Source organism: Temnothorax nylanderi, unplaced genomic scaffold (genome assembly GCF_030848795.1).
Source record: "Temnothorax nylanderi isolate EJ_2023f unplaced genomic scaffold, tnyl_v1.0 TNYL_tig0484_pilon, whole genome shotgun sequence".
NCBI lineage: Eukaryota > Metazoa > Arthropoda > Insecta > Hymenoptera > Formicidae > Temnothorax > Temnothorax nylanderi.
Genome location: NW_027249546.1, coordinates 15,451 through 28,233, shown reverse-complemented (window position 1 = coordinate 28,233; position 12,783 = coordinate 15,451). Strand labels below are relative to the sequence as shown.

The window sequence follows — 12,783 nt, the reverse complement described above, 5'->3', positions numbered from 1 at the left end:
CGAATTCTGAACTAATCTGACTCTGAAAACTGTGTAAAAATCTAATTAATCCACTGCTTTATAAAGGCTCATATTGTTTGTAAATAAATTTCTTCTACCGAGTTACAGAGCTCTCACTGTTCACACTTTGCCTTAACCTTTACTTTCAAATTATTTTCCCCTAAATAAGTGATAATATAAAGTTTCATTTCGAATTAAACGCAGAAACTAGATTAATAAAAAATACAAAATCAACCAAAAAGGTCACGTTTCGTTTATATTTATTATTTTCAAAACAAATCTATATTTCAAGAAAGAAATAATGATGAGTTATCAAATTTAATTCAAATTTTTGTAGCCGACATATAATTTGTGTGAAGTATTCTCTTCTTCTATCTGCAGATGATCGGACCGTATATTTGTATTAAATTGAATATATCTATACATAAATTGCTCAATATCATACATGCCTTTGAATAAGAAATAAAGATAAATAAACTGGTAGAAAAATAAACAAATAACGAAACACAAGTTATTGATTTTTTATCTACATGTATTAAGAAATAATTATATATTTGATTCTGTTTCGATATAGTCGCACTTTATTGAACGCAAATTAATAACAATATCAAAAACGTATAATTATAATTACGATAAACATTAAAGGACATAAATCAAGTTTAAATTTATGAAAAATAACTTGCTCGTTGAAAAAGGTAGCTAAGATTTGCTAAAGATTTCGACACCGTAATATGTACACAGGATGATCTAAAAAAACGATTGAAAATTTTTAATAAGATACAGTACTGATAAAAATAAGTAAAACGTTTATAGATAACGTAGGCTTATAAAGATTCTTATTTCTTTTTGTTTTAGGTCAACCTGTAAAATCAAATTCAGAAAATTATAACTAAACTACGTTAAGTACAATTAATAATAGTTTCTTTCGTACATCAAAACTCAAAAAACGAATAATTTTTAATCCATATTAATACTTATTTGAATATAAATTCTTATACATATAAAAGTTAATAATTATAATTAGATTTCTTATGTGTCTTAGGTGGTGACGAAAAGGATTGAATTGTGCTGCTTTCAAGCGTTTCACATTTCTCAATCAATTCCAATACCTTATTTAAATCTTCTTGCGGTAGGTTTTGAAATTCTTTAGTGTCCATAATTTCTTTTATGTTAAATTTAATAAAAGTTGTCGAATGTGTTTCTAAAAATTTGGCATTAGACAACAACGCAAGCTGTATAAGTTCCACAGCATTTTCAATCATAATATCGTGTAGCAAATAATGTTCGCACATTAATTTTAAAGTTGATACATCATACGCGTATGAGCTGCTATTAATATATCTTTAAACATATTATAATCACATTGTTCTATTGAGCCAGTTAAAATGTATATTAAAATCTGCTTAAAAGTTTGTATCTCATTATCCATTAATTTATTCGTCATATCTTTTACTTTTTCCTTATGTTTGCAGATATACTTAAGGGGTAACGCCACTCTAGAGTCCCAAAAAAAAGCCAATTTTTGATAATTTTTTTCAGAAATACAATAATCATAAATGAAAATCGGTTTAATTCTATTTATTATCTATATATTAAAGTATAAAAAAAAAGTTTTATTAATTTTTTATTGACAAAATGGCGGCGCCAGAGCCATTGATCCAAAGTGCCTTTTTGCGGAAGTCGTCCAACGGGCGGAATCGAAGCTCCTATAATTTTTGAGTTGGAACAAAAATTCAAAGATTTTTGAAAAATATATAAGATTTTCTATAGAAGTACCTATGGGAATTGCGAAATATCATTTTTTGTAAGAATGGTGCATGTTGGAAAAAAACGTTTTATTTTTCGCTAAAAAATTTCGCACAAAATTGTTTATAAAAAAAATTTTGTTCAACTTATCGCAAAATCCATAGGTACTTCTAAAGATAATGTTATTGTAAAGTTTCACTCAAAATTTCAAGTCAATCGGATAAAAGGTGTTCGAGTTCTGATTCCGCCCGATTTTAAAAAAGCGATTTCGAGAAAAACGCGTTTAAAGTTTCAGTTAACATTCACAGATGCATTCCGCGCCGGCAGACGGATTACGAAAAAGGGATAATAGAGATTTTTCCGAGCTTTGAAACCAAGTGTACCTTATTTCTAAGACCTTAAAGCATCGTTTAAGCAAAAAAAAGAAATCGATTTTTTGAAAATTCTAGAGTGGCGTTACCCCTTAAAATAACTACTGTCGGAGTCACACAACAATTTTCTTGATGGAACATATTGTTCCTTTCCTACTATAAATTTGATTGAGTCACGTCTTTTGAAACTTCTGTCGAAAGCAGTAAATTTATACGTATGGTTTTATTTATCAGATTATGAAAAATTTCAAACTTACAATGTACTATAAGCGCACCTGTTCGATTAAACAAAAACCTCTCTGAGAACTCAATTAACAACGTCATATTGGATATATGACCTGAAATAAAGTTTGATGACAACGTCTCATCATAGTATTGACTCGTCGCATACATTATAGTAGTGGTACATCAACCACCAAATGAATTATTAGTAAGTATATAACATTTTATTGCATTTATCTGCGAACTACCTTGACGTGAAATACTCATTAGAACCTCGCATTGACCTATTTCTGAAAACGACGGAAACGTTATCATATTTTTGATCTTAGAAAAATGTATAAATTGATCAATTTTCCATGTATGTTCAAGTATAGTCGATTCAATATGTGTTTGACAATAGCTCTTGGTATACGAAGATAAAAATCGTGGAGATACTGTCTGCTCCTTTTTCGGTGTATTCTCGGTAGAGACATTCTCAACTTCTTTATCAGAAATCTGAAAATTATTAATTTACTTATGAATAATGAGAAAGACGAACATCAAAATGTCCTCAAGTTTCTTGCTTTTTAACCCTGCAACCGTACACTCTTATTCGGCCCCCACTAACGGTATATAAAAACATTTGCGTTCACGGCGATATATTAAACAACCTAAAACTCTACCAAAAATTCTGAAAAAATTCATAGGTATTTCTTGAGATCTTAACTATAAGTTTAAACAATAATAATATTATAAAATTAATTTTGCAATTGTTAATTTAATTGTTGAACCTCTGGAAAATACCACATAGTCGAAATGCCGAGGACGCAAACGACCCACATGTACGGTTGCAGGGTTTATAAAATAGATTGAATTTTAAACAAATATTCTAACATGTAATAAGGCTTATAAATCATGTATAGATAAGAACCATTTGAAATCGAATTTAACTTAAAATACATAGAGATTGTTGAGACACCTTATATTTTTTTTATTATGACATACAATCGGAATAAAAGAGTTGAATGTGAATTGACAAATAGGAGGAGAAGACTTAAACACAGCTATTTTCGTTGAGAAATGTCAAGATTGATTCGCTATATGATGTCATGTGTTTTCTAATAACGTCCGGCCTTAAAACATGTAGTCAACGAAGTTGAGAAAAAAACTGTTGAGAACTTACTTGCTTCTCTTCCATTTTACGTATTTGCTTTTCCGCTGAATCTTGATCAGTTAAACTTAACATACTAAATTTTTCTAACGACATGCTTCTATAATTTTCCAACACCGTCCAGATGAAGCAGTTATTAGACCAATGCGTGTACGGATGTGGCAACTGATTTCCTTTATTTCCTTTGTCAAATCAAGTATCCAAGGTACTGCAAATACAACGTCTTCCGTCTTACGTCGAGATGATGCGAGAAACGAATGCGAATGAACAAATGATTATGAACGTAGCCACTGCAAAAATGAAATAGATTCGAGGCGCCTCAAGCCCCGGCTAATCCGTAAAATATATGGAGGGGGCACGGACCTAAGAAGGAGCCACATACGTATGTGTTATATGTATGTACGTGGTTCTTTCTTAGGGTGCTTGTCCCCTCCATCTATGTCACGGATAAATCGCGGGCGCCAAAAGATCTCGGCACGTATCATGGAACTTTTCGGAATGAATTCCAATCGGAATTGTTTAAGGTAGTTCGATGATGAAACAACTTTTGCCAAAAGTGATAGGTTTTATTTTTTATATCGAAAGAAGGAACTCTCCTGAATCGATTAAGCCTAGAAAAAAGATAATTCACCGTTCCGTTCTCAAGATATTAAATTTCAAAATTAAGTGGTTTTAATGATTTTAACATTGGTCTAATAGGAAAAGAGGTATAGTTTCCTATGAATAACACGAGTTTGCGAAAAATCTTTTGCCAAAAATGTCCGAACAATATATATATCGATGGAAAGAGGACACTGTGAGAAAGCCTATAGTTGAAGGTGAACACCATCCACCGTAGTTTTTTTTTAATTAATAATTAAAATTGAAAACTAGTCAAGCGACGCGTTAACACACACTTTATTTTAATCTATTTCAGGCAAAATATTATTCTACAACGTAAAAATTACTTACTAATGGTCTTTTTACGTCGTTACGAAGCTTTGCGATGCGTTATTCTATTTTTTTATAATCATATAAATAAAAAAATCATAAACATTGTTTTGACTTTGGTCATTCATCATCGAACTACCTTAATTATTTCCTAGATTTCTAAGATTTTCTTTAAAAAAACGAAAGTATTCTGATCGGAATCCATCTTGAAAAGTTCTATAATATGTGCCTTCGTATCTCTGTGCCAAAGATGCTTTCTTTTGTCACATAGCGTTTTTAATTCTTTTGTTAGGCGTATTCTGAAATGTACTGACGGTAGTCGGTACTGAAAATCTATAGCATATGTAAATGTAAATTATGGATTTTTAATTATTAATAGACTTAGGAATGCACCCATTATAATCTATACGTTCAGCAGAAAAATTAGCTTATTGTCAGTGATTCTTTATAATTGATTTACTTTAGATATAACTTAAGTATAACTTAGGTATTACTTAGGTATAACTTAGGTATTACTTAGATGCAACAAGGACCTAAAACTAGATTTACACAAATTACTTTTATAATTCACGACTATTTTCACTGACACACACAATCAGATTAACTTCAAAATACTAGAATATTTTATTAAAGTTTCGCGCAGTCAAGTTCTACTATAATAATTAATGAGTCGACTACCTTATTTATGCATTAATAACTGTTAATTGCTAAAAATATGAGAGCAAAATAATGAATAAACAAATAGGTTCGATGAGAGATACATCAGGAACTTCTTTATTACAGAGAATACATTAAATAGAATACATTGAATTCTCACTTTACCTGACAGATCCGACATTACATTTCAATAATATTATTATTATTTAGGAATAATTAAATTTCTTCTACTCGGTTATAAAGTTCCGGTTTCATAATTCACTTTGTTTTAGCCTTTACTTTCGAATTACCTTCTCCCAAAGCAACAATATAAAGTTTCATTTCGAATTAAGCACATAAACTTCTAGATTAACAAGAGATACTAAATTAACCAAAAAGATCATATTTGTAATATTTTTATTCTTAAACCGATCTCTAGATTTCGAAATAATGAGTTAGCAAATTTAACTCCCATTTGTAATTTTTGCGAAGCACTTTCTTCCATCTACCGATGTGATTGTTTTAATTTAATCGCATTTTACTGAACTCCAATTAATGACAACATCGAAAACATATAATTGCGATAAACATAAAAGAACAAAAATCAAGTTTAAATTCATGACAAATAATTTGCTCGGTGAAAAAGATAGCTGTTAAAGATTCTGATACAATAGTACACAGGATGATCTACAGAACAATTGGAAATTTTAATAAGATATAGTACTGATAAAAATAAATAAAACATTTATAGATAACATAGGTTTGTAAGGATTCTTATATTTTCCATTTCTTTTCGTTTTAGATCAACCTGTAAACTTGAGAAAGTTTTAACTAAACTATATTGAGTATAATTAATAATAGTTTCATTTGTATATCAAAACTAAAAAAAAAAAGAATTATTTTTAATCCATATTAATACTTATTTGCATATAAATTCTTATACATATAAAAGTTAATAATTATAATTAGATTTCTTAGGTGGTGACAAAGGTAATTATGTCTTAGATTCCTTAGGTGGTGACAAAGAAAATTGATCAGTGCTGACTTCAAATTTACTTTTCTCAATCAATTCCATTATCTTATTTAAATCTTCTTGCGATAGACTTTTAAATGCTATAGTGTCCCTAATTTCTTTCATGTAAAATTTAACAAAAGTTGCCGAATGTGTTTCTAAATATTTTGCATTAGATGACAACGCAAGCTGCATAAGTTCTACGGCATTTTCAATCGTAAGACTGCGTAACAAATAATGTTGACACGTTAATTTTAAACTTCGTACATCATATTCATCAGCTGCTGTTAATAAATTTTTAAGCCTCTCATAATTACCCTGATCAATGGAGTCAGTTGTAATATATAATAAAACTTGTTTAAAAGATTCTACCTCATTATCCGTTACTAATTCAATTGTCATATCTTTTTCTTTTTCCTTATGTGTAAGACAGATATTCTTAAAGTAACTACTGTTGGTGTCGCACAATATTTTTTTTGATATAACATACTCTTCTTTTCCTACTATAAATTTGATTGATTTCTCAGACTCGAATTCAAAAGTTGAGTCTTCAAGAGATTTTACTTCTTTAAATACCGGTGCAGATGGTTGTAAATTCATGTGTATAGTATTATTTATTAGGTTATGAAAATTTTCAATTTTGCAATGTATTATAAACGCCTCTGTAGAAATGTACGAGTGGTCCGAGACATCAATTAACAATGTCATATCCGATATAAGACCCGAAAACGATCTTGACGATAAAACTGCATCAGCCACTACATGAACCTCAAACGTGATTGAAATATCTTTTATGAAACCTTTATCAGGATCTAAAACATCCTGCCATGTTATAAAATGCTTAAAGCCCCAGTCACTCTCTTTACTGTTGAAAAGGTGTTTAATTTTTCTGCTAAATGATTCTTGTCCTTTTTTGCAAGAAAGAAGACGCAGCTCAGCAACAGCGTAACAACTCCAAGATGTAGAATCACTCTCTCCATCACACTGAAGGTAAAATCCAAGAGATCGCTGTCTCTCCTGTGTCTGACTTAACTGTGACGTCACCAGTATTTTCCATGGTAAATTGCGAACGTAAAATGCAGGGGACACCTGTGTGTCCTTCATCTTAGATATATTCTTAACAGTATATCGAAAAGTAGCCTCCGATCTGGCCTCTTTAGGCGGATGCATTATAGTAGTAGTACATGAACCGCTAAATGCTGTATCAGTACGTATTGAAATTCGTATTGCACATAGCAAATCTTGACGTGAAATATCCATTTGAATCTTGTATTGGTTGTTTTCTCCAAATGGTGAAGAATTTAATGTATCTACGATTGCAGAGAGACGTCCAAATTGATCAATTTTCCATGTATAGTCCGACGTAATCACTTCAAACGTTGTTTGAGAATAGCTCTTGATATATGAAGATACTTTCTGTTCCATTTTCGTCTCAGTATAAGTATTTTTATCTTCTTTAGATCTCCACAACTGGAAATAATTAACTTAGTTATGAATAATAAAAATAATCAACATCAAAATATCCTAAAAGTCTCTATACTTTTTATACTAAAATAGATTGAATTTCAAACAAATATCCTAACATGGAATACGCTTATACGCTCAGGTAAGAGCCATTTGAAATCAGGTTTAATCACAGACTTCTACATATATTACTTGAGACTGCTAACTCGTATAGCAGCTGTCTTTATTGTGGAATAGAAATTCATTTAACCGTTGTCTAAAAATACAGTAATATTGTATAGAAGTCTGTAGATATAACAAATATAATAAAGTGAAAACATATAGAAGTCTGTGGATTGAACTTAAAAAACATAGAGATTTTTGAGACACCTTATATTTAATATATATTTTTTTTAATAAAAATAAATTGTATGTCAGACAATCACAAAAGAGCTGAATGAATAGCTAAATTGTAGATGACTTTTGTCATATTTGTGTCAAATTCTAAGAATTATTAGTAAGAGCTGCTTTCTTGCAAGTCTTACACGATCTATAAATCCCGTTAAATTTAAGGAGATACTTATATTTAACCCGTCGCAGAACAAGTGGGTCTTTAGGGACCCGGTCAATATTTTGAATTTTTCGGAGATTTTACGGACTCATACAAAAACCTCAAACAAGAGTCAAGCATATTTAACGGTATAAATATGCCGTTAAATATGCTACCGGATTCTTCAAGCCTTCAAAAGTATACTTAAGATTTTTCAGATTTTTTATGGCACTATTACAGCTTGAAAATCTTAACTGCCCTAAATGACCCACATTTTCGACGGAAGCAGTAAATTATACATGTTCTGCGAAGGGTTAAAATTTTATCTTCCTTCACGCACATTGATGTATATGTATACAAGTCCAATTTTTTAAATATTTTTTTATATTACATATAAACAGAGTACCGTCTTGAATTCTGACACAATAGATTTATCTGAAGTGAACTTTTTGCATTAATAATTTTACTGATAAATAATCGCACTGAAATTTCACCTGTTAGTAGAAAATAGATTTGATACGATATCGTATAAATATATGCATTTTCTTTGCTATGTAGTAGTAGAATGCATAGAATTGATACTTTAGGAAATTCATCAATCATGATTAAAGGTCTATCCAGACAAACTTGCATAGCGCATAAACATAAGCATAAGAAAATTGATTGGTCCATATACATGTGCATAAGGAAATAGGCCAATCCATTTCTTTATGCATATGCTTATGCACCTATGCAAATTTGTCTGGATTGACCTAAATTCGTTATACTTCAAGTCTTATGTGTTCTCTAAAGGTCTTTCTACATAGAGGTCGTAAGTAAGTAATCGTAAGAATTGACCAATCACAGTCCATTATTCTCCTTGCGGTCGAAGAATAATGAACTGTGATTGGCCAATTCTTACGACTTACGACTTACGACCTCTATGTAGAAAGACCTTAATGTTCTAACAACATGTAGTCAATGAAGTTGAGAAAAGAACTGTTAAGAACTTTAGTCGATTTGCCATTATGCGTACTTACTTTTTCGTAAATCTTAATCAGTCGAACCAAGATCTTGCGTTTCTTTATCAATATGCTACGATGATATTCGAACACTGTCTAGATACTCTAGATAATGATATTATATCAATGCGTGTATAACGAAATTTGGCAACTGATCTCTCTGATTTCCTTTTATCAAAACGAGTTCTCAAGCTGTTACCTGTTGCGAATACAACGTTAACCGGTGCAGATATGAAAAAAGATGAGAATCAACAAATGAACGCGGACAACGCAGACGCAGTCACTCACTGCAAAATCACGCAATATGGCTGCACTCTGGACTGGCTGCAGTGATGCCGGCTGCCGGCAATGCCGGCGATGGCGGGCATGGCTGCCGCCGATGGCACCGATGCTTTCTTTTGTCACATAACGTTTAGGGACTTTAATTTTTTGTTGAGTATATTCCGAATGTACTGACGGTACTGAAAATTTATAAGCGTACGTAATGTAAATTATGGATTTTCAATACTGTTAATACATTTCGGAATGCACCCTTTATAAGCTACGTTCAGCAGAAAAATCAGCTCAATGATTCTATATGACTGATTTACTTTAAATCCAACAAAGAACTAAAGACTCAATGGAGTAATTCGTATACAAGGATTCCTCTGAGGTTTCATATAAAAACATAATTCGGCATAAAACCCGAATTCGGTTTGCATATGTAATTTCTTGTTAAACTCTCGTGTAAATTGTGATGACATCACGCGAATTAATAAATTCATTGTCAGTTGCAGTAAACAAATAAAATATAACGCTTTTCAATCAATCAGATTTGTGTAAAACACTTATCCGAATTCTGAACTAATCTGACTCTGAAAACTGTGTAAAAATCCAATTAATCCACTGCTTTATAAAGGCTCATATTGTTTGGAAATAAATTTCTTCTACCGAGTTACAGAGCTCTCACTGTTCACACTTTGCCTTATCCTTTACTTTCAAATTATTTTCCCCTAAATAAGTGATAGTATAAAGTTTCATTTCGAATTAAACGCAGAAACTAGATTAATAAAAGATACAAAATCAACCAAAAAGGTCACGTTTCGTTTATATTTATTATTTTCAAAACAAATCTAGATTTCAAGAAAGAAATAATGATGAGTTATCAAATTTAATTCAAATTTTTGTAGCCGACATATAATTTGTGTGAAGTATTCTCTTCTTCTATCTGCAGATGATCGGACCGTATATTTGTATTAAATTGAATATATCTATACATAAATTGCTCAATATCATACATGCCTTTGAATAAGAAATAAAGATAAATAAACTGGTAGAAAAATAAACAAATAACGAAACACAAGTTATTGATTTTTTATCTACATGTATTAAGAAATAATTATAAATTTGATTCTGTTCCGATTTAGTCGCACTTTATTGAACGCGAATTAATAACAATATCAAAAACGTATAATTATAATTACGATAAACATTAAAGGACATAAATCAAGTTTAAATTTATGAAAAATAACTTGCTCGTTGAAAAAGGTAGCTAAGATTTGCTAAAGATTCCGACACCGTAATATGTACACAGGATGATCTAAAAAAACGATTGAAAATTTTTAATAAGATACAGTACTGATAAAAATAAGTAAAACGTTTATAGATAACGTAGGCTTATAAAGATTCTTATTTCTTTTTGTTTTAGGTCAACCTGTAAAATCAAATTCAGAAAATTATAACTAAACTACGTTAAGTACAATTAATAATAGTTTCTTTCGTACATCAAAACTCAAAAAACGAATTATTTTTAATCCATATTAATACTTATTCGCATATAAATTCTTATACATATAAGTTAATTTAGATTTCTTATGTTTCTTATGTGTCTTAGGTGGTGACGAAAAAGATTGAATTATGCTGCTTTCAAGCGTTTTGCATTTCTCAATCAATTCCAATACCTTATTTAAATCTTCTTGCGACAAACTTTGAAATTCTTTAGTATTTGTAATTTCTTTTATGTGAAATTTAATAAAAGTTGTCGAATGTGTTTCTAAAAATTTGGCATTAGACAACAACGCAAGCTGTATAAGTTCCACAACATTTTTAAACGTAATATAGCGTAGCAAACAATGTTCACACGTTAATTTTAAAGTCGGTACATCGTATTTATCAGCTGCTGTTAACAACTTTTTAAGCATATCATAATCACATTGTTCTATTGAGCCAGTTAAAATAAATACTAAAATCTGTTTAAAAGTTTGTAACTCATTATCCGTTGCTAATTCATTTGTCATATCTTTTTCCTTTCCATCATGTGTAAGACAGATAATTTTGAAGTAGCTACTGTTGGTGTCGCACAACAATTTTTTTGATATAACATACTGTTCTTCTCCTACTATAAATTTAATTGATTTCTCATTCTTAGATATGAATTCAAGAGTTGAACCTTCAAAAGATTTCACCTCTTTAAATACCGTTGTGGATGGTTGTAAATTCATGTGTATAGTGTTACTTATCAGTTGATGAAAATGTTCGATCTTGCAATGTATTATAAACGCCTCTGTAGAAATGCACGAATAGTCGGAGACTTCAATTAACAATGTCATATCCGATATACGACACGAAATCGATCTTGACCATAAAACTGCATCAGCCACTACATGAACCTCAAGCGTGATTGAATCATCTTTTATGACACCTCTATCAGGATCTAAAACATCCTGCCATGTTATAAAATGCTTAAAGCCCCAGTCATTATCTTTACTGTTGAAGAGGTGTTGAATTTTTCTGCTAAATGGTTCTTGTCCTTCTTTGCAAGAAAGAAGACGCAGCTCAGCAACAGCGTAACAACTCCAAGATGTAGATTCACTCTCTCCATTACACTGAAGGTAAAATCCAAGAGATCTTGGCATCACCTTTATTTTCCATGGTAAATTGCGAACGTAAAATGCAGGGGACAACTGCGAGTCTTTCATCTTAGATATATTCCTAACAGTATATCGAAAAGTAGCCTCCGATCTGGCCTCATCTGTTTCAGGCGGATGCGTTATAGTAGTAGTACATGAACCGCTAAATGCTGTATTAGTACGTATTGAAATTCGTATTGCACATAGGAAATCTTTACGTGAAATATTCATTTGAATCTTGTATTGGTTGTTTTCCCCAAATGGTGGAGAATTTAATGTATCTACGATTGCAGAGAGACGTCCATTTTCCATGTATAGTCAGACGTAGTCACTTCAAATCGTGTTTGAGAATGGCTCTTGTTATATGAAGGTAAAAATGGTGAAGATACTGTCTGCTCCTTTTTCAGGATAATCTTATTGTCAGCTCCTTCTTTAGATTTCCCCGTCTGGAAGTAATTAACTTACTGATGAATGATAAAAATGATCAACATGAAAATGTCCTGAAAATCTCTATCCTTTTATAATAAAATTGATTAAATTTCAAACAAATATCCTAACATGGTGCAATAATGTATACATCATGTATAGATAAGAGCCACTTGAAATCGGATTTAATTTAAAATATGTAGAGATTTTTGGGACAACCTTATATTTAATATGTTTTTCTTTAAATAAAAATAACATTTTGTCAGACAATTACAACTCAAAGAATTGAATAAATAGCCATTTTAGGTCAAATTTCAAGAATAATTACTAAATTGCTTTCTTGCCTAAGTCTTACATCCATTTCTACCAACGCGGATTAACTTTAATCTCGGTTTAACCTACTTTTTA

At 30.8% G+C, this 12,783-nt stretch overlaps 2 protein-coding genes and 1 pseudogene across 2 annotated transcripts; all 3 read right to left on the bottom strand.

Annotated features, from left to right (window-relative positions):
- Window positions 1–2,273: 2,273 nt before the first annotated feature.
- Window positions 2,274–3,585, bottom strand: LOC139783255 (uncharacterized; annotated as a pseudogene).
- Window positions 3,586–5,165: 1,580 nt separating this feature from the next.
- LOC139783268 (uncharacterized) lies at window positions 5,166–9,331 on the bottom strand. Its single transcript, XM_071722418.1, has 2 exons — window positions 9,080–9,331; window positions 5,166–7,537 (listed from the first exon to the last, which is right to left on the bottom strand). The coding sequence occupies exon 2, from the start codon at window positions 7,490–7,492 to the stop codon at window positions 6,050–6,052; it is 1,443 nt and encodes a 480-aa protein (XP_071578519.1). The 5' UTR covers window positions 7,493–7,537; window positions 9,080–9,331; the 3' UTR covers window positions 5,166–6,049.
- A 1,413-nt stretch (window positions 9,332–10,744) lies between these two features.
- Window positions 10,745–12,261, bottom strand: LOC139783269 (speckle-type POZ protein-like). The gene is made up of 2 exons (XM_071722419.1): window positions 10,892–12,261; window positions 10,745–10,754 (listed from the first exon to the last, which is right to left on the bottom strand). The coding sequence occupies exons 1-2, from the start codon at window positions 12,259–12,261 to the stop codon at window positions 10,745–10,747; spliced, it is 1,380 nt and encodes a 459-aa protein (XP_071578520.1).
- Between the last annotated feature and the right edge of the window lie 522 nt (window positions 12,262–12,783).